The sequence below is a fragment of the Coregonus lavaretus genome (genome assembly GCF_964263955.1).
Source record: "Coregonus lavaretus genome assembly, contig: SUPER_35_unloc_2, whole genome shotgun sequence".
NCBI lineage: Eukaryota > Metazoa > Chordata > Actinopteri > Salmoniformes > Salmonidae > Coregonus > Coregonus lavaretus.
Genome location: NW_028167180.1, coordinates 4194572 through 4217523, shown reverse-complemented (window position 1 = coordinate 4217523; position 22952 = coordinate 4194572). Strand labels below are relative to the sequence as shown.

General features: G+C 43.3%; 1 protein-coding gene across 3 annotated transcripts in view; it reads left to right on the top strand.

Moving 5' to 3' along the window:
* The window catches only part of LOC311110118 (uncharacterized protein), a 36717-nt gene extending 14242 nt beyond the window's left edge, over positions 1 to 22475 (top strand). The window contains exons 5-11 of one of the 3 annotated variants that reach the window (XR_014610675.1): positions 2100 to 2369; positions 2952 to 3221; positions 4679 to 4762; positions 4851 to 5165; positions 20314 to 20453; positions 20533 to 21477; positions 21599 to 21686. Coding sequence is in view for 1 of the 3 variants with exons in the window: in XM_084188687.1 (XP_084044813.1) it covers positions 2100 to 2369; positions 2952 to 3221; positions 4679 to 4762; positions 4851 to 5165; positions 20314 to 20453; positions 20533 to 20642; positions 21599 to 21734 (1325 nt within the window). In the remaining 2 variants the exon portion in view is untranslated. Of the gene's footprint in view, positions 1 to 2099; positions 2370 to 2951; positions 3222 to 4678; positions 4763 to 4850; positions 5166 to 20313; positions 20454 to 20532; positions 21478 to 21598 lie in introns of those variants that run through there. The other 2 variants (XR_014610676.1, XM_084188687.1) reach the window with 2 other exon arrangements.
* The last annotated feature ends 477 nt before the right edge of the window (positions 22476 to 22952 follow it).

Genomic DNA, 22952 nt, shown 5'->3' with positions numbered 1-22952 from the left:
AAGCAGAGGTGATTTGATGATGTTGAAGTTGAAATGGTGCTGGAATAGTGGATGCAGCTCCTGTTTTCTTTGCGACTTGCGGTAACTCTCCGTGGTTCTAAATCAATCGTTGTTTAGTGGTCCTAAAATGTTAAACATTAACTTGCTTGACCATGCTGTAGGTCATGTTACTGTACATGCAATATGCTTTGTGGACTTCACTGGACAGAGGTTGCTCAGCTACGTATTATACTCAACAAAAATATAAATGCAACAATTTAAACAATTTTACTGAGTTAAAGTTCTTACAAGAAAATCTGTAAATTGAAATAAATTCATTAGGCCCTAATCTATGGATTAGGCCCTCCCACTTGGGAGACATGCCCACCCACTGGGGAGCCAGGCCCAGCCAATCAGAATGAGTTTTTCCCCACAAAGGGCTTTATTACAGACCGGGTGGCTGGTCTCAGACGATCCCGCAGGTGAAGAAGCCGGATGTGGAGGTCCTGGGCTGGCGTGGTTGTGAGGCCAGTTGGAAGTACTGCCAAATTCTCTGAAACAATGTTGGAGACGGCTTATGGTAGAAATATGAACATTCAATTCTCAGGCAACATCTCCGGTGGACAGTCCTGCAGTCAGCATGCCAATTGCACAATCCCTCAATACTTGAGACATCTGTGGCATTGTGTTGTGACAAAACTGCACATTTTATAGTGCCCTTTTATTGTTTCCAGCACCTGTGTAATGATCATGCTGTTTAATCAGCTTCTTGACATGCCACACCTGTCAGGTGGATGGATTATCTTGGCAAAGGAGAAATGCTCACTAACAGGGATGTAAACAAATTTGAGAGAAATAAGCTGTTTGTGCGTATGGAACATTTCTGGGATCTTTTATTTCAGCTCCTGAAACATGGACCAACACTTTACATTTTACGTTTATATTTTTGTTCAGTATAGTAAAGACAAGATTAAATTGAGACTAGTCTGATGGGTAAAAATGTGATTACTTGATGAGAGAACAGTGTGTGCAGCCTGAAGCTTTTTTTGCTTGCACTCTGTCCCTATAGTCCCATCATGCAGCCCATATGTTTTAGTTTGTAAGACATTCTAAGGTTTCTGTAATTCACAACTAAAGTTGCCAAATAACTTTAAATCTAGCATATAGGATCTGTTTCAAATGATCACTTTTACACTCAGCATAGCCACTTCATATGCGCATGGGCTCTGGATTGGGAGAAATATCCTTTCTATTTTATTCACATAAATTCAATTATATTCTTCTTACTATAACATAATTGCACGGGACTTGAGCATATCTTGTCTGCTAAATGAACAAGCCTACAACCTATGGCATGGTGCATAGCCAGATAATATACAGTAGGCCAACTCTTCTGTTCTTCCGAAATACATTTTCTTCATATCATGTTTCTTTAGTCCTGCCTAAAATAAATCATTGATTTATTGTGGTGGTGTATATTAAATCATTTAGACTTCTTAAAATTGTTGATGTTTCAAAGGCACACATCATAGCCCAGGTGTTTATTTGCATGAATCACTGGACACAACAGGCGATTTTTAGAGACATGCTTCTATTTCCTTAATGCACACAGCTTTTGCTCATTTGCATAGTCAATTTTTGAATTCCACAGGGATGCTGGCCAATGTTGACTCCAATGCTTCCCACAGTTGTGTCAAGTTGGCTGGATGTCCTTTGGGTGGTGGACCATTCTTGATACATACGTGAAACTGTTGAGTGTGAAAAAAACAGCACCGTCGCAGTTCTTGACCCAAACTTATGCTCCTGGCACACACCATACTCCGTTCAAAGGCACTTAAATATTTTGTCTTGTCCATTCACCCTCTGAATGGCACATGTATAAAATCCATGTCTCAATTGTCTCAAGGCTTAAAAATCTTTCTTTAACCTGTCTCCTCCCCTTCATCTACACTGATTGAAGAGGATTTAACAAGTGACATCAATAAGGGAGCATAGCTTTCAACTGGATTCACCTGGTCAGTCTTTCATGGAAAGTGCAGATATCCTTAATGTTTTGTAAACTCAGTGTATATCTGGAGTTAAACTGTAGCCCTGACAATAATGTATTTATTTCCCCTTAGTACTTCCTGCTCCAGAGCAGCTGAATGTTGACTCAGTGGACACCACATCAGCTGCTGTTAGCTGGAGCCAGCCACCAGGATTGGACCAAACCCAACATCATTACCAGATCTCCTACCGCTGTCCAGGGACAGAACCCCACATCACTACCACATCTTCACACAGCATCACTCTCTCTGACCTGCAATGTGGGACTCAGTACTCTGTCACTGTCTGCACTGTGCTGGAAAATGGAAAGAAAAGTCAACTGGTGTCAACAACCCTCACCAAAGGTAACGAAGTACCCAACTAAAGTATTATATCTAGTGTCAAAGTTAATTAAACTTTAACTAGTTATCAAAATAACTATGATCTAATCATAATGGATGTGTCAGCATGGGATGTAAAGGTACAGTATCTTCCCTGATGAGAAATATATGATGGTGAATTCCCTGGATCTCATGGTGCAGTTTGGTGCTGAAATCATTAATGCTTCCCATTAGTGAGAGTCAATATATCAAGTAGTTGCTCTGCCTCTGCTTGCTTTAACTTGATCAGTACTACAGTGTGAAACACTTGTTATTGTGGAGAGGATTTTTAATCACATTTTAATTTCTATTTATATATTTTTTGGAGTGGCGGCAACAATTTAGCAGCACAGCACCATTGCTAAATGAATACAGCAGAATCCCTTTATTTTTGTTATTTTACGAATTCATCTTTTGTTGTGTGACTTCTGTTTTTAGCTTATTTCTTCCCAAACCTAAAATAATTGCAAGGCTGGCTTTTCTACTTTGACTACTATTTTACTTTTCTTAGTGCAGTTTATTTCTGGAGTTAAACTGTAACACTGACAATAATGTGTTTTCACTTAGTACTTCCTGCTCCTGACCAGCTGACTGTTGACTCAGTGGACACCACATCAGCTGCTGTTAGCTGGAGCCAGCCACCAGGACTGGACCAAACCGAACATCATTACCAGATCTCCTACCACTGTCCAGGGACAGAACCACACATCACTACCACATCTTCACACAGCATCACTCTCTCTGACCTGAAACCTGGTACTGAATACTCTGTCACTGTCTGCACTGTGTTGGAAAATGGAAAGCAAAGTCAGCTGGTGTCAACAACCCTCACCACAGGTAAGGAAGTACCCTACTAAAGTATTATGTCTGGTGTCAAAGTTTATTTAGTTTTATCTAGTTATCAAAATGACTGAACTAATCATAATGGATTTGTCAGCATGGGATGTAAAGGTACAGTATATTTTCTACTTTGACTAATATTCTACTTTTCCTCCTGTTAAAGATGATAGAAATCCTCATCATTTGAGCGTAATTATTTCTCTATAGCCTTTACTTTCTCACTCTGAACGCGAATGGGTGTGACTTCTTGACAACGATCACAATGGCTCCAATGCACAGCGCCCCTGGAGAAATTAGGATTAAATGCCTTGCTCAAGGGCACAGCAACATATTTTTCACCTTGTCTGCTCCGGCATTCGAACCAGCAACCTTTCGGTTACAGGCCCAACACTGTAACCTCAAGGCTACCTGCCTCTACCTTACCCCTATCTACAGTTTCCTCCGTTAATATTGAGTCTACCTGCCTCTACCTTAGCCCTATCTACAGTGTCCTCCGTTAATATTGAGGCTACCTTCCTCTACCTTACCCATACCTACAGTGTCCTCCGTTAATATTGAGGCTACCTTCCTCTACCTTACCCCTACCTACAGTGTCCTCCGTTAATATTGAGGCTACCTTCCTCTACCTTACCCCTACCTACAGTGTCCTCCGTTAATATTGAGACTACCTGCCTCTACCTTACCCCTATCTACAGTTTCCTCCGTTAATATTGAGTCTACCTGCCTCTACCTTACCCCTATCTACAGTGTCCTCCGTTAATATTGAGGCTACCTTCCTCTACCTTACCCATACCTACAGTGTCCTCCGTTAATATTGAGGCTACCTTCCTCTACCTTACCCCTACCTACAGTGTCCTCCGTTAATATTGAGGCTACCTTCCTCTACCTTACCCCTATCTACAGTGTCCTCCGTTAATATTGAGGCTATCTGCCTCTATCTTACCCCTACCTAGTGTCCTCGACAGTGCAGCATTTCTTCTTATGGCTCTATACTCCAAAAGTTTGGATTTGAAATCATGACTGAGGTTAAAGTGCAGACCGTCAGTTTTAATTTGATGGTATTTTCATCCATATCAGGTGAACCATTTAGAAATAACATCATGTGTAATACAGTAGTTAAGAGTTGAGTATTCTCAGAATATCAGGCGCGGGCTGATAAATCTACGTTTTCACATTGCATTTTCTTTTAGGGGGCAGGAGAATTAACGAGGATACTTTGAGCGCTTTAATCATAATTTTTACATTGCAAACATTAACAATCATTTTTTCATGCTACGAAAGGTAGCGGATCCGGCCAAATAGGTTCTGTAACGCATCAGTCCAAAATGGAGAGGTGTCGGATCCTGTTCCCGCAGGATCCAGCTCAAATAAAGCACTGATGATACAAGTAAAACACATTAACACATTACCAAAGTAACATTACAAACACATTACTTCAATAATTTGTGATTCAGTATATTTTCAGTGGTGGAAGAGACCCTCCAGAGTTGCTGCAGTGTGTGTTCTACTGGCTGTGATCATAGGCCTGTGGGATTCCTGTAAGTTTTTTATATATTTTTTTTACTAAAACATTTGTAGTCAATGTTGTGACAGTTACACATTTTGATTGACTTTTCCCTTTTACAGATGCCACTGTAGAGCGAGACCAGCTACAGAATATTCTAAATACCAGGACCACCGAGAGAGACCAGCTACAGAATAGTCTAAATACCAGGACCACAGAGAGAGACCAGCTACATAATATTCTAAATACCAGGACCACAGAGAGAGACCAGCTACAGAATAGTCTAAATACCAGGACCACCGAGAGAGACCAGCTACAGAATAGTCTAAATACCAGGACCACAGAGAGAGACCAGCTACAGAATAGTCTGAACACTAGAACTATGGAGCGTGACCAGCTACAGAAGGAGATAGAAAGGCTGAATTGGAAGATCAAAGGTAAGGACAGCCCTGTTTTAAATACAGAGAAATAAACACATACAGTTGAAGTCGGAAGTTTACATACACCTTAGACAAATACATTTAAACTCAGTTTTTCACGATTCCTGACATTTAATCCTAGTAAAAATTCCCTGTCTTAGGTCAGTTAGGATCACCATTTTATTTTAAGAAATAATAATAGTAGAGTGATTTATTTCAGCTTTTATTTCTTTCATCACATTCCCAGTGGGTCAGAAGTTTACATACACTCAATTAGTATTTGGTAGCATTGCCTTTAAATTGTATAACTTGGGTCAAACGTTTCGGGTAGCCTTTCACAAGCTTCCCACAATAAGTTGGCTGAATTTTTGCCCATTCCTCCTGACAGAGCTGGTGTAACTGAGTCAGGTTTGTAGGCCTCCTTGCTCGCACACGCTTTTTCAGTTCTGCCCACAGATTTTCTATAGGATTGAGGTCAGGGTTTTGTGATGGTCACTCCAATACCTTGACTTTGTTGTCCTTAAGCCATTTTGCCACAACTTTGGAAGTATGCTTGGGGTTATTGTCCATTTGGAAGACCCATTTGCGACCAAGCTTTAACTTCCTGACTGATGTCTTGAGATGCTGCTATATCCACATAATGTTCCTTCCTCATGATGCCATCTATTTTGTGATGTGCACCAGTCCCTCCTGCAGCAAAGCACCGCCACAGTATGATGCTGCCACTCCTGTGCTTCACGGTTAGGATGGTGTTCTTCGACTTGCAAGCGACCCCCTTTTCCTGCAAAAATAACGATGGTCATTATGGCCAAACAGTTCTATTTTTGTTTCATCAGACCAGAGGACATTTCTCCAAAAAGTACGATCTTTGTCCCCATGTGCAGTTGCAAACCGTTGTCTGGCTTTTTTATGGCGGTTTTCGAGCAGTGGCTTCTTCCTTGCTGAGCGGCCTTTCAGGTTATGTCGATATAGGACTCGTTTTACTGTGGATATATATACTTTTGTACCTGTTTCCTCCAGCATCTTCACAAGGTCCTTTGCTGTTGTTCTGGGATTGATTTGCACTTTTCGCATCAAAGTACGTTAATCTCTAGGAGACAGAACGCGTCTCCTTCCTGAGCGGTATGACGGCTGCGTGGTCCCATGGTATTTATACTTGCGTACTATTGTTTGTACAGATGAACATGGTACCTTCAGGCATTTGGAAATTGCTCCCAAGGATGAACCAGACTTGTGGAGGTCTACAAAAAAAATTCTGAGGTCTTGGCTGGTTTCTTTTGATTTTCCCATGATGTCAAGCAAAGAGGCACTGAGTTTGAAGGTAGGCCTTGCAATACATCCACAGGTACACCTCCAATTGACTCAAATGATGTCAATTAGCCTATCAGAAGCTTCTAAAGCCATGACATCATTTTCTGGAATTTTCCAAGCTGTTTAAAGGCACAGTCAACTTAGTGTATGTAAACTTCTGACCCACTGGAATTGTGATACTGTGAATTGTAAGTGAAATAATCTGTCTATAAACAATTGTTGAAAAAATTACTTGTATCATGCACAAAGTAGATGTCCTAACCGACTTGCCAAAACTATAGTTATTTAACAAGAAATGTGTGGAGTGGTTGAAGAACGAGTTTTAATGACTCCAACCTAAGTGTATGTAAAGTTCCGACTTCAACTGTACATTGCCTTCGGAAAGTATTCAGACCCCTTTTTCCACATTTTGTTACGTTACAGCCTTATTCTAAAATGGATTAAATAAAGAAAAAATCCTCAGCAATCTACACACAATACCCCTTGACAAAGCGAAAACAGGTTTTTAGAATTGTTTTGCCAATTTATTAAAAATAAAAAAACAGAAATACCATATTTACATAAGAATTCAGCCCCTTTGCTATGAGACTCGAAATGTATCCTTGAAATGTTTTCACAACTTGGTTGGAGTCCACCTGTGGTAAATTATACTCATTGGACATGATTTGGAAAGGCACACACCTGTCTATATAAGGTCCCACAGTTGACAGTACATGTCAGATCAAAAACCAAGCCATGAGGTCGAAGAAATTGTCTGCAGAGCTCCGAGACAGGATTGTGTCGATGCACAGATCTGGGGAAGGGTATCAAAAAATGTCTGCAGCATTGAATGTCCCCAAGAACACAGTGGCCTCCATCATTCTTAAATGGAAGATGTTTGGAACCACCAAGACTCTTCCTAGATCTGGCCACCCGGCCAAACTGAGCAATCGGGAGAGAAGGGCCTTGGTCAGGGAAGTGACCAAGAACCTGATGGTCACTCTGACAGAGCTCTATAGGTCCTCTGTGGAGATGGGAGAACCTTCCAGAAGGACAACCATCTGTGAGGCACTCCACCAATCAGGCCTTTATAGTAGACGGAAGCCATTCCTCAGTAAAAGGCACATGAAGACAAGATTACCTGGTCTGATGAAACCAAGATTGAGCTCTTTGGCCTGAATGCCAAGTGTCACATCTGGAGGAAACCTGGCACCATCCCTACGGTGAAGCATGGTGGTGGCAGCATCATGCTGTGGGGTTGTTTTTCAGCGGCATGGACTGGGAGACTAGTCAGGATCAAGGCAAAGATGAACGGAGTAAAGTGCTTATATCCTTGATGAAAACCTGCTCCAGAGTGCTCACAACCTCAGACTGGGGCGAGGTTCACCTTCCAACAGGACAACCACCCTAAGCACACAGCCAAGACAATGCAGGAGTGGCTTCGGGACAAGTCTCTGAATGTCCTTGAGTGGCCCAGCCAGAGCCCGGACTTGAACCCGATCTGGAGAGACCTGAAAATAGATGTGCAGCGACGCTCCCCATCCAACTTGACAGAGCTTGAGAGGATCTGCAGAGAAGAATGGGAGAAACTACCCAAATACAGGTGTGCCAAGCTTGTAGCATCATACCCAAGAAGACTCAAGGCTGTAATCGCTGCCAAAGGTGCTTCAACAAAATACTGAGTAAAGGGTGTGAATACTTATGTAAATGTGATATTTCTGTTTTTTATTTTAAATAAATTAGCAAAAATGTCAAAAAAAAAAAAAAAAAATCTTCCCTTTTGTCATTTATGGGGTATTGTGTGTAGATTGATGAGGTAAAAAAAAACAATTTAACACATTTTAGAATAAGGCTGTAACGTAACAAAATGTGGAGAAAGTGCGAAGGTATATGCACAACTACACAGAAACAAGACATACAGTGCTGCTTGAAAGTATGTGAACCCCTTGTGCAATTACAGATTTTTCTGTTTTTACTATGAAATATTCATTTAATCAGAACCAGTCTTTTTTTATCTGACATAACAGGTTTATATTTCCCAATACCATATGTTGGTGTAGAGGAAATCATGCCTGTAGTAGAAAAACACAATTTAAAAGGAATTAGTGCAGGTGCAAAAATAAGTGAACCCCAAGTTGCATTGATTAAATCAAGTAGGTAAGTAGAATAAGGTGGGTAAATAATTAGCAACCAAATGAACCAATCAAAGGAGAGATCATTAGGAAAGAGTTTGGGCGGGTTTCTGATAAATAGAAACCTGGTCAGTTTGGTGTTACTCATCCAGGTGAATGCAAAGCACTCCATGCCGAGAGGAAAGGAGATCACAGAGGACATCAGGACGAGGGTAGTGAGAGCACATTAGTCTGGGGAAGGCTATAAAATCATCTCAAAAAGATTTGAGCTCCATCAGTCCACTGAGGCAAATCATTTACAAATGGAGAGCATTTAACATGACAGCAACTCGGCCTAGGAGTGGATGGACTTATCCCCAAGGTCCACAAGAACAATCATAAATCAGGTAAAAGCCAACCCAAACATCTTAGAGATTTGCATACCTCCCTTGCTGCTTCTCAGATAACTGTGCATGCTTCAACATTAAGATTACTGAATCGAAATGCCATTCATGGGAGGGTTGCTAGGAAGAAGCCTCTGCTGTCAACAAAGAACCAAACTGCCCATCTTAACTTTGCCATGGACCACTTGGACAAACCTGAAGGTTTCTGGAAGTCCATTATCTGGACCGACAAGTCCAGAATTGACCTTTTTGGTCACAATCAACACCCCGCGATGTTTGGTGAAAACCCAACACCTCCTACCACTAAAATAACCTTAACCCAACGGTCAAGCATGGTGGTGGGAATGTCATGATCTGGGGCTGATTTTCCTCCTCTGGACCTGGATGACTCCACATCATTAAGGGAACCATGAATTCTGAGGTATACCAGGAGATTCTTGAACAGAAGGTCAGGCCATCAGTCAAGGATCTAAAGCTGGGCCGAAAATGGATCTTCCAACAAGACAACGACCCAAAGCATGAAAGCAAATCTACCAAACAATGGCTCAAGAGAAAGAAGATTTGTGTTTTGGATTGGCCAAGTCAAAGTCCTGACCTAAATGACTAAAATGTAAATCCAATCGAGATGCTGAGTAAGGAGGAGTGCGCAAAAATCCCTCAAATGAGATGTCAGAGACTAATTACTGGCTATAGGAGACGTTTAGTCCAAGTTATCGCTGCTAAAGGAGGTGCCACAAGCTATTGACTGAAGGGGTTCACATATTTTTGCACACAACAAATCTGAGTTTCTGTTACAGTGCGGGAAAAAAGTATTTGATCCCCTGCTGATTTTGTGTGTTTGCCCACTGACAAAGACATGATCAGTCTCTGGATAAGAGCGTCTGCTAAATGACGTAAATGTAATGTAAATGTAAATGTAAATCAGTCTATAAGTTTAATGGTAGGTTTATTTGAACAGTGAGAGACAGAATAACAACAAAATCCAGAAAAACGCATGTCAAAAATGTTATAAATTGATTTGCATTTTAATGAGGGAAATAAGTATTTGATCCCTCTGCAAAACATGACTTAGTACTTGGTGGCAAAACCCTTGTTGGCAATCACAGAGGTCAGACGCTTCTTGTAGTTGGCCACCAGGTTTGCACACATCTCAGGAGGGATTTTGTCCCACTCCTCTTTGCAGATCTTCTCCAAGTCATTAAGGTTTCGAGGCTGATGTTTGGCAACTCGAACCTTCAGCTCCCTCCACATATATTCTATGGGATTAAGGTCTGGAGACTGGCTAGGCCACTCCAGGACCTTAATGTGCTTCTTCTTGAGCCACTCCTTTGTTGCCTTGGCCGTGTGTTTTGGGTCATTGTCATGCTGGAATACCCATCCACGACCCATTTTCAATGCCCTGGCTGAGGGAAGGAGGTTCTCACCCAAGATTTGACGGTACATGGCCCAGTCCATCGTCCCTTTGATGCAGTGAAGTTGTCCTGTCCCCTTAGCAGAAAAACACCCCCAAAGCATAATGTTTCCACCTCCCATGTTTGACGGTTGGGATGGTATTCTTGGGGTCATAGGCAGCATTCTGGCGAGTTGAGTTGATGCCAAAGAGCTCCATTTTGGTTTCATCTGACCACAACACTTTCACCCAGTTCTCCTCTGAATCATTCAGATGTTCATTGGCAAACTTCAGACGGGCCTGTATATGTGCTTTCTTGAGCAGGGGGACCTTGCGGGCGCTGCAGGATTTCAGTCCTTCACGGCGTAGTGTGTTACCAATTGTTTTCTTGGTGACTATGGTCCCAGCTGCCTTGAGATCATTGACAAGATCCTCCCGTGTAGTTCTGGGCTGATTCCTCACCGTTCTCATGATCATTGCAACTCCACGAGGTGAGATCTTGCATGGAGCCCCAGACCAAGGGAGATTGACAGTTCTTTTGTGTTTCTTCCATTTGCGAATAATCGCACCAACTGTTGTCACCTTCTCACCAAGCTGCTTGGCGATGGTTTTGTAGCCCATTCCAGCCTTGTGTAGGTCTACAATCTTGTCCCTGACATCCTTGGAGAGCTCTTTGGTCTTGGCCATGGTGGAGAGTTTGGAATCTGATTGATTGATCGCTTCTGTGGACAGGTGTCTTTTATACAGATAACAAGCTGAGATTAGGAGCACTCCCTTTAAGAGTGTGCTCCTAATCTCAGCTCGTTACCTGTATAAAAGACACCTGGGAGCCAGAAATCATTCTGATTGAGAGGGGGTCAAATACTTATTTCCCTCCATTAAAATGCAAATCAATTTATAACATTTTTGACATGCGTTTTTCTGGATTTTTTTGTTGTTATTCTGTCTCTCACTGTTCAAAATCAGCAGGGGATCAAATACTTTTTTCCCTTACTGTAAATAAACCACTTTTGTAAAAAAAAAAAATGTCTTTATTTCTGATTTGGGCTTTAGATAAGGATTTATGTTTATTTTTAGCAAAATAATGGCCAGCCCCGTAGGGTTCACATACTTTCAAGCAGCACTGTATATGTCTTAAGAAAAACTATGACAATTAACATAAACTAAATAATATTTTGGGGGGCATCTGAAGTGTAATGTAACTAATTGACCTCGTTTTATGATAAGTAATTCTAGAAGAGATTAGAGGTCAGATATATTGGAAGTTTTTACTTGTACAACAAGCTGCCTCACGCTACAGAAACAGGAGCAGGAGCCTAGATCCTATGAGCTGTTCCGGACTCTCTCAAGCCAAGGCTCGTGCAAAGCTACTCACTTATTGAATGTGTGATTTAAATAGTAGTTGCAAAAGTTACATTTAATGTGAAAATGTCACACGTACACTGAAGAAAAAAATATATAAACGCAACATGTAAAGTGTTGGTCCCATGTTTCATGAGCTGAAATAAAAGATCCCAGAAATGTTCTGTATGTACAAATTTGTTTACATCCCTATTAGTGAGCATTTCTCTTTTGTCAAGATAACCCATCCACCTGACAGGTGTGGCATATCAAGATACTGATTAAACAGCATGATAATTACACAGGTGCACCTTGTGTTGGGGACAATAAAAGGCCACTCTATAATGTGCAGTTTTGTCCACTACACAATGCCATAAATGTCACATTACATTTACGTAATTTAGCAGACGCTCTTATCCAGAGCGACTTACAAATTGCTGCATTCACCTTATAGCCAGTGGGATAACCACTTTACAATATATACAGTGGGGGAAAAAATTATTTAGTCAGCCACCAATTGTGCAAGTTCTCCCACTTAAAAAGATGAGAGAGGCCTGTAATTTTCATCATAGGTACACGTCAACTATGACAGACAAATTGAGAAAAAAATTCCAGAAAATCACATTGTAGGATTTTTTATGAATTTATTTGCAAATTATGGTGGAAAATAAGTATTTGGTCACCTACAAACAAGCAAGATTTCTGGCTCTCACAGACCTGTAACTTCTTCTTTAAGAGGATTCTCTGTCCTCCACTCGTTACCTGTATTAATGGCACCTGTTTGAAATTGTTATCATTATAAAAGACACCTGTCCACAACCTCAAACAGTCAAACTCCAAAATCCACTATGGCCAAGACCAAAGAGCTGTCAAAGGACACCAGAAACAAAATTGTAGACCTGCACCAGGCTGGGAAGACTGAATCTGCAATAGGTAAGCAGCTTGGTTTGAAGAAATCAACTGTGGGAGCAATTATTAGGAAATGGAAGACATACAAGACCACTGATAATCTCCCTCGATCTGGGGCTCCACGCAAGATCTCACCCCGTGGGGTCAAAATGGTCACAAGAACGGTGAGCAAAAATCCCAGAACCACACGGGGGGACCTAGTGAATGACCTGCAGAGAGCTGGGACCAAAGTAACAAAGCCTACCATCAGTAACACACTACGCCGCCAGGGACTCAAATCCTGCAGTGCCAGACGTGTCCCCCTGCTTAAGCCAGTACATGTCCAGGCCCGTCTGAAGTTTGCTAGAGTGCATTTGGATGATCCAGAAGAGGATTGGGAGAATGTCATATGGTCAGATGAAACCAAAATATAACCTTTTGGTAAAAACTCAACTCGTCATGTTTGGAGGACAAAGAATGCTGAGTTGCATCCAAAGAACACCATACCTACTGTGAAGTATGGGGGTGGAAACATCATGCTTTGGGGCTGTTTTTCTGCAAAGGGACCAGGACGACTGATCCGTGTAATGGAAAGAATGAATGGGGCCATGTATCGTGAGATTTTGAGTGAAAACCTCCTTCCATCAGCAAGGGCATTGAAGATGAAACGTGGCTGGGTCTTTCAGCATGACAATGATCCCAAACACACCGCCCGGGCAACGAAGGAGTGGCTTCGTAAGAAGCATTTCAAGGTCCTGGAGTGGCCTAGCCAGTCTCCAGATCTCAACCCCATAGAAAATCTTTGGAGGGAGTTGAAAGTCCGTGTTGCCCAGCGACAGCCCCAAAACATCACTGCTCTAGAGGAGATCTGCATGGAGGAATGGGCCAAAATAACAGCAACAGTGTGTGAAAACCTTGTGAAGACTTACAGAAAATGTTTGACCTGTGTCATTGCCAACAAAGGGTATATAACAAAGTATTGAGAAACTTTTGTTATTGACCAAATACTTATTTTCCACCATAATTTGCAAATAAATTCATAAAAGATCCTACGTGATTTTCTGGATTTTTTTTTCTCATTTTGTCTGTCATAGTTGACCTGTACCTATGATGGAAAATTACAGGGCTCTCTCATCTTTTTAAGTGGGAGAACTTGCACAATTGGTGGCTGACTAAATACTTTATCCCCCCACTGTATATATATATATATATTTGTTTCTTTTTTTGGGGGTGGGGTAAGGGGGGTTAGAAGGATTACTTTATCCTATCCCATGTATTCCTTGAAGAGGTGGGGTTTCAAGTGGCTGTGGAAGGTGGTGAGTGACTCCGCTGTCCTGGCGTCGTGAGGGAGCTTGTTCCACCATTGGGGTGCCAGAGCAGCGAACAGTTTTGACTGGGCTGAGCGGGAACTGTGCTTCCGCAGAGGTAGTGGGGCCAGCAGGCCAGAGGTGGATGAACGCAATGCCCTCATTTGGGTGTAGGGACTGATCAGAGCCTGAAGGTACGGAGGTGCCGTTCCCCTCACGGCTCCATAGGCAAGCACCATGGTCTTGTAACAGATGCGAGCTTCAACTGGAAGCCAGTGGAGTGTGCGGAGGAGCGGGGTGACGTGAGAGAACTTGGGAAGGTTGAACACCAGACGGGCTGCGGCATTCTGGATGAGTTGTAGGGGTTTAATGGCACAGGCAGGGAGCCCAGCCAACAGTGAGTTGCAGTAATCCAGACTGGAGATGACAAGTGCCTGGATTAGGACCTGTGCCGCTTCCTGTGTAAGGCAGGGTCGTACTCTCCGAATGTTGTAGAGCATGAACCTACAGGATCGGGTCACCGCCTTGATGTTAGCAGAGAACGACAGGGTGTTGTCCAGGGTCACGCCAAGGCTCTTCGCACTCTGGGAGGAGGACACAACGGAGTTGTCAACCGTGATGGTGAGATCATGGAACGGGCAGTCCTTCCCCGGGAGGAAGAGCAGCTCCGTCTTGCCGAGGTGCAGCTTGAGGTGGTGATCCGTCATCCACACTGATACAGTGGGGAAAAAAAGTATTTAGTCAGCCACCAATTGTGCAAGTTCTCCCACTTAAAAAGATGAGAGAGGCCTGTAATTTTCATCATAGGTACACGTCAACTATGACAGACAAATTGAGAAAAAAAATTCCAGAAAATCCCATTGTAGGATTTTTAATGAATTTATTTGCAAATTATGGTGGAAAATAAGTATTTGGTCACCTACAAACAAGCAAGATTTCTGGCTCTCACAGACCTGTAACTTCTTCTTTAAGAGGCTCCTCTGTCCTCCACTCGTTACCTGTATTAATGGCACCTGTTTGAACTTGTTATCAGTATAAAAGACACCTGTCCACAACCTCAAACAGTCACACTCCAAACTCCACAATGGCCAAGACCAAAGAGCTGTCAAAGGACACCAAAAACAAAATTGTAGACCTGCACCAGGCTGGGAAGACTGAATCTGCAATAGGTAAGCAGCTTGGTTTGAAGAAATCAACTGTGGGAGCAATTATTAGGAAATGGAAGACATACAAGACCACTGATAATCTCCCTCGATCTGGGGCTCCACGCAAGATCTCACCCCATGGGGTCAAAATGATCACAAGAACGGTGAGCAAAAATCCCAGAACCACACGGGGGGACCTAGTGAATGACCTGCAGAGAGCTGGGACCAAAGTAACAAAGCCTACCATCAGTAACACACTACGCCGCCAGGGACTCAAATCCTGCAGTGCGAGACGTGTCCCCCTGCTTAAGCCAGTACATGTCCAGGCCCGTCTGAAGTGCATTTGGATGATCCAGAAGAGGATTGGGAGAATGTCATATGGTCAGATGAAACCAAAATATAACTTTTTGGTAAAAACTCAACTCGTCATGTTTGGAGGACAAAGAATGCTGAGTTGCATCCAAAGAACACCATACCTACTGTGAAGCATGGGGTTGGAAACATCATGCTTTGGGGCTGTTTTTCTGCAAAGGGACCAGGACGACTGATCCGTGTAAAGGAAAGAGTGAATGGGGCCATGTATTGTGAGATTTTGAGTGAAACCCTCCTTCCATCAGCAAGGGCATTGAAGATGAAACGTGGCTGGGTCTTTCAGCATGACAATGATCCCAAACACACCGCCCGGGCAACGAAGGAGTGGCTTCGTAAGAAGCATTTAAAGGTCCTGGAGTGGCCTAGCCAGTCTCCAGATCTCAACCCCATAGAAAATCTTTGGAGGGAGTTGAAAGTCTGTGTTGCCCAGCGACAGCCCCAAAACATCACTGCTCTAGAGGAGATCTGCATGGAGGAATGGGCCAAAATACCAGCAACAATGTGTGAAAACCTTGTGAAGACTTACAGAAAACGTTTGACCTGTGTCATTGCCAACAAAGGGTATATAACAAAGTATTGAGAAACTTTTGTTATTGACCAAATACTTATTTTCCACCATCATATGCCAATAAATTCATAAAAAATCCTACAATGTGATTTTCTGGATTTTTTTTTCTCATTTTGTCTGTCAAAGTTGACGTGTACCTATGATAAAAATTACAGGCCTCTCTCATATTTTTAAGTGGGAGAACTTGCACAATTGGTGGCTGACTAAATACTTTTTTTCCCCACTGTATGTCTGCCAGACATGCAGAGATGCGATTCGCCACCTGGTTATCAGAAGGGGGAAAGAAGATTAGTTGTGTATCGTCTGCGTAGCAATGATAGGAAAGGCCATGTGAGGATATGACAGAGCCAAGTGACTTGGTGTATAGCGAGAATAGGAGAGGGCCTGGAACTGAGCCCTGGGGGGCACCAGTGGTGAGAGCACGTGGTGCGGAGACAGATTCTCGCCACGCCACTTGGTAGGAGCGACCGGTCAGGTAGGACGCAATCCAAGAGTGAGCCGCGCCGGAGATGCTCAGCTCGGAGAGGGTGGAGAGGAGGATCTGATGGTTCACAGTATCAAAGGCAGCAGACAGGTCTAGAAGGACAAGAGCAGAGAAGAGATAGTTAGCTTTAGCAGTGCGGAGAGCCTCCGTGACACAGAGAAGAGCAGTCTCAGTTGAATGACCAGTCTTGAAACCTGACTGGTTTGGATCAAGAAGGTCATTCTGAGAGAGATAGCAAGAGAGTTGGCTAAAGACGGCACGCTCAAGAGTTTTGGAGAGAAAAGAAAGAAGGGATACTGGTCTGTAGTTGTTGACATCAGAGGGATCGAGTGTTGGTTTTTTGAGAAGGGGTGCAACTCTCGCTCTCTTGAAGACGGAAGGGACATAGCCAGCGGTCAAGGATGAGTAGATGAGCGAGGTGAGGTAAGGGAGAAGGTCTGGAGAAGAGAGGAGGGGATAGGGTCAAGCGGGCAGGTTGTTGGGCGGCCGGACTTCACAAGTCGCAAGATTTTATCTGGAGAGAGAGGGGAGAAAGATGTCAAAGCATAGGGTAGGGCAGTGTGAGCAGGACCAGCAGTATCATTTGACTTAACAAACGATGATCGGAAGTCGTCAAGCTTCTTTTCAAAATGGTTGACGAAGTCATCCACAGAGAGGGAGGAGGGGGGGAGGGGGAGTAGGATTCAGCAGGTAGGAGAAGGTGGCAAAGAGCTTTCTAGGGTTAGAGGCAGATGCTTGGAATTTAGAGTGGTAGAAAGTGGCTTTAGCAGCAGAAACAGATGAAGAAAATGTAGAGAGGAGGGAGTGAAAAGATGCCAGGTCCGCAGGGAGTCTAGTTTTCCTCCATTTCCGCTCGGCTGCCCGGAGCCCTGTTCTGTGAGCTTGCAATGAGTCATCAAGCCACGGAGCAGGAGGGGAGGACCGAGCCGGCCGGGAGGATAGGGGACATAGAGTGTCAAAGGATGCAGAAAGGGAGGAGAGGAGGGTTGAGGAGGCAGAATCAGGAGATTGGAGGGAGAAGGATTGAGCAGAGGGAAGAGATGATAGGATGGAAGAGGAGAGAGTAGTGGGAGAGAGAGAGCGAAGGTTGCGACGGCGCATTACCATCTGAGTAGGGGCAGAGTGAGTAGTGTTGGAGGAGAGCGAGAGAGAAAAGGATACAAAGTAGTGGTCAGAGACATGGAGGGGAGTTGCAGTGAGATTAGTAGAAGAACAGCATCTAGTAAAGATGAGGTCAAGCGTATTGCCTGCCTTGTGAGTAGGGGGGGAACGGTGAGAGGGTGAGGTCAAAAGAGGAGAGGACTGGAAAGAAGGAGGCAGAGAGAAATGAGTCAAAGGTAGATGTAGGGAGGTTGAAGTCACCCAGAACTGTGAGGGGTGAGCCATCCCCTGGAAAGGAACTTATCAAGGCGTCAAGCTCATTGATGAACTCTCCAAGGGAACCTGGAGGGCGATAAATGACAAGGATGTTAAGCTTGAATGGGCTAGTGACTGTGACAGCATGGAATTCAAATGAGGAGATAGACAGATGGGTCAGGGGAAAAAGAGAATGTCCACTTGGGAGATGAGGATTCCTGTGCCACCACCCCGCTGACCAGATGCTCTCGGGGTATGCGAGAACACATGGTCAGACGAGGAGAGAGCAGTAGGAGTAGCAGTGTTTTCAGTGGTAATCCATGTTTCCGTCAGCGCCAAGAAGTCAAGGGACTGGAGGGTAGCATAGGCTGAGATGAACTCTGCCTTGTTGGCAGCAGAACGGCAGTTCCAGAGGCTGCCTGAGACCTGGAACTCCACGTGGGTGGTGCGTGCAGGGACCACCAGGTTAGAGAGGCAGCAGCCACGTGGTGTGAGGCGTTTTGTATAGCCTGTGCGGAGAGGAGAGAACAGGGATAGACAGACACATAGTTGACAGGCTACAGAAAATTTCTACAATAATGCAAAGGAGATCGGAATGAAATGAACTAAACATCTGGGAAAGGAGAGAGCGGGGCCTCCCTCACTTACGTTTCACTGGAACACCCAAATATAACTCTCCCAACTTCCACCTCAAACTATAATTGTTGTAAACTACAGCGGTTCAATGTTTTCTAGGAATAGACTAACTTAGTTTATTCAGCTAGCTAACTTGGTACAGTATTCTTCTGTGAAAATCGTCCAGGGCACCTAGTCATATGACGCCACAGCCAACTAGCATGCCAGACTCCAACAACACGGTTTAGCACCAATACTCGGCCACAACAAACCATCAGTGTGTCAACACGCCAAGCAGATCATTCGTGTCCGTGTCTAACGTTGTGAGTTAGTCCCGACAGCTTGAGCGAGTCCGTTGTCAACTTATTCAGCCAGTTAGTTAGCTAGAATAGTTAGCATACTAGCTAGCCATTACTTTCAGACCGAAGAAACCCCTCCTCCCACGGCACGAACACACAGAGAGAGCCAAGCTAACGTTAACTAGTCACCCATGTCCTGAATTCCCTTGAACGACTCTGTCTACCAGTATGTAAAAACAAAACACAAATGTAGGTTATAACTTACCCCTAGCAGCTACTGTTAGCTAGCCAAGTGCAAAGCTAGCCACTGAATTGACTCAGCCAGTTCGCGTCTGTTCGCTAGGTCGTTCCAGCTATTGTTTAGTAGCTATCCAGGTAGCAACAAGCTAGCTAAATTTCAAGCACAGTAGCCACTAACGCTTCAGACAATGAGGTTAGAAAAACAGCTGAATGGTAGGCATTATTGTATGTAATTATTGTAGGCAGCTAGCTGGCGTAATTACAGGTACTCTCAGGCGTGAAACAACTATCCACAGTTGCTAATAGTTACCAGTAGCTACCCGCTAGCTAGTCCAGGTAGTGGGTTAGCTAGATTCGTGCTTCACCGGGCTCAGCCGAATACAATACTAACCTACAATAATTACATACAACAACCCACGATAACTACCTACAATACCTAACTACAATCTAAATACATAGTTTAAGCTTTACTCGACAAAGCCCAAACTATGTATAAGCCATATAAGCTAAGCTTACCGCCCGCCAGAGAGAGAGACAACCTCACCCGACAACGACGACTCTTCACATGTTTTGAGGGAGCATGCAGTTGGCATGGTGACTGCAAGAATGTCAACCAGAGCTGTTGCCAGATAATTGAATGTTCATTTCTCTACCAATGTCGTTTTAGTGAATTTGGCAGTACGTCCAAACGGCCTCACAACCACAGACCACGTGTAACCACGCCAGCTCAGGACCTCAACATCTGGCTTCTTCACCTGCCACCCAGACAGCTGATGAAACTGTGGGTTTGCACAACCAAATAATTTCTGCGCAAACTGTCAGAAATCGTCTCAGGCAAGCTCATCTGCATGTAGCAAGGATCTGTACACAATTCCTGGAATCTGAAAATGTCCCCGTTCTTCCAAGGCCTGAATACTCACCAGACATGTCTCCCATTGAGCATGTTTGGGATGCTCTGGATCGACGTGTGCAACGGCGTGTTCCAGTTACCGCCAATATCCAGCAACTTTGCATAGCCATTGATGTGTAGTGGGGCAATATTGACTGATTGCCTTATAAACTGTAACTAAGTAGAATCTTTGAAATTGTTGCATGTTGCGTTTATATTTTTGTTCAGTGTAAAAGCTATAGGCAAACAGGCAATTCACAGAAACAATTGCTCTGTGAAATCCCCAGAACATTTGAATTATTACCTAAAGCTGCAAGGTGACATCTCAATCAGCTCATTGGAAGAGTTTATTAGAATATTTTATTTAAATAGTTTTACTTTTCTATGTCATGTTCTTTTTTTATTTTTCATACATTCTTTTTTGTAACATTCGAGTGTCAAAGATAGTAAAAATTTCAAACTTCTAGGGTCCTGTCCTGAAGGATGGAGAAGGTTTGGCAGCAGCTGTTACTATCTGTCTACTGAGAGGAAATCCTGGACTGAGAGTAGACAGGACTGTTTGGAGAGAGGAGCAGACCTGGTGATCATTAACAGTGAAGAGGAACAGGTGAGAGACAGAGAGAACTACTGTATTTATTTGTCCATCATGTATTATTAACAATGTGTTTTCTGTGCCACCACAACAGGCATTCATCAATGGGTTTGAATCAGTCAGTTATGTCTGGATTGGTCTGACTCACTCTGTTACTGAGGGGACCTGGAAATGGGTGGACGGCACCCCACTGACCACCCCAAGGTAAGAGACTACTGCTCTATAATAACACTGACCACCCCAAGGTAAGAGACTACTGCTCTATAATAACACTGACCACCCCAAGGTAAGAGACTACTGCTCTATAATAACACTGACCACCCCAAGGTAAGAGACTACTGCTCTAATAACACTGACCACCCCAAGGTAAGAGACTACTGCTCTAATAACACTGACCACCCCAAGGTAAGAGACTACTGCTCTAATAACACTGACCACCCCAAGGTAAGAGACTACTGCTCTAATAACAATGACCACCCCAAGGTAAGCGACTACTGCTCTATAATAACACTGACCACCCCAAGGTAAGAGACTACTGCTCTATAATAACACTGACCACCCCAAGGTAAGAGACTACTGCTCTATAATAACACTGACCACCCCAAGGTAAGAGACTACTGCTCTATAATAACACTGACCAACCCAAGGTAAGAGACTACTGCTATAATAACACTGACCACCCCAAGGTAAGAGACTACTGCTCTAATAACACTGACCACCCCAAGGTAAGAGACTACTGCTCTAATAACACTGACCACCCCAAGGTAAGAGACTACTGCTCTAATAACACTGACCACCCCAAGGTAAGAGACTACTGCTCTGATAACACTGACCACTCCAAGGTAAGAGACTACTGCTATAATAACACTGACCACCCCAAGGTAAGAGACTACTGCTCTAATAACACTGACCACCCCAAGGTAAGAGACTACTGCTCTATAATAACACTGACCACCCCAAGGTAAGAGACTACTGCTCTAATAACACTGACCACCCCAAGGTAAGAGACTACTGCTCTAATAACACTGACCACCCCAAGGTAAGAGACTACTGCTCTGATAACACTGACCACAGTGTAAGGAGTAGGACTGATTCTCTGTGTTGTTCATACTCTAGGTTCTGAGAGAGTGGCTAGTCTAACTCTGTTGTTTCTACTGCAGCTATTGGAGGAGTGGAGAGCCTGGTGGTGGTGGAGTGGAGAACTGTGTGGAAATCTATTACATGTCACCAGGCCAAAGAGTATGGAGGGATTATAAGTGTTCATTTTCACAACAATGGATCTGTGAGAAAGAGTAATTTTTTTGGGGCGGCAGGTAGCTTAGTGGGTAAGAGCGTTGTGCCAGTAACCGAAAGGTCGCTGGTTCTAATCCCCGAGCCGACTAGGTGAAAAATCTATCGATGTGCCCTTAAGCAAGGCACTTAACCCTAATTGCTCCTGTAAATCGCTCTGGATAAGAGCGTCTGCTAAATGACTAAAATGTAAATTATGTAATTTATCTGCACTGCTGATTAATCTACTTTATGTTAATGATGGTCTGAAGACTGGTGTGATTTGGTAGAATGGTACTCTGAACTACAGGTAGGAGACAAACACACATTCAGACGTGCGCACACACACACACACACACACACACACACACACTGATCTGAACCTGAGTCTCCAAGGGGAGAAAACAACCTCTTAGTTAGGAAATTCCCTTTTGGGCCGAGACACTGATTTTGAAGTTGCAGGCGGGGCTACCTCATCACGTGACCATCAGCAACCAATCATGACCGACACATGTCCGCTACACAAGCTGACACAATCATTTATGAATATGTCGAACAATGAGTTGTATAATAGGGGTATATCATTCAATAGCCGCTGTCAATCAATTACTGTTGTTTTACAATACTAAATACATTTGAAATGACTATATGTTTCAGATATACTGTATGTTTGCTTCTTTTGCTTTTATCATACTGAACATAAACAATGTCTATGTCCTGCTATTTTAATAAATCATTTAACCTAGATTAAAGACATTTCCTGTCTAGTACATTATTGTTCTGTACTCTGTTTTATCTAACATGATATCTAGAAGGACAAGACACCTCTCTGCTTCATACTTGATCTAATATTAACATAGATTTTAGAAGGACAAGACACCTCTGTTTTATACTTTATTTAATATTAACATGGAATCTAGAAGGACAAGACACCTCTCTGTTTTATACTTGATCTAATATTAACATGGAATCTAGAAGGACAAGACACCTCTCTGTTTTATACTTTATTTAATATTAACATGGAATCTAGAAGGACAAGACACTTCTCTGCCACTTATGGATAGAGTGTGAATGTTACTGTTTCCATTTTAACTCATATCTGTTTAACCTCTTTGTGGTGACATCACCAGAATGAAGGGTTGGGTCATAAACCACCATCAGTTATGAAAACAGTGTCTATGATTTTGTTACTAAACTAACTGGGACTAATCATTGACTACAGTAGGACAGGTGGCAATGACCTCC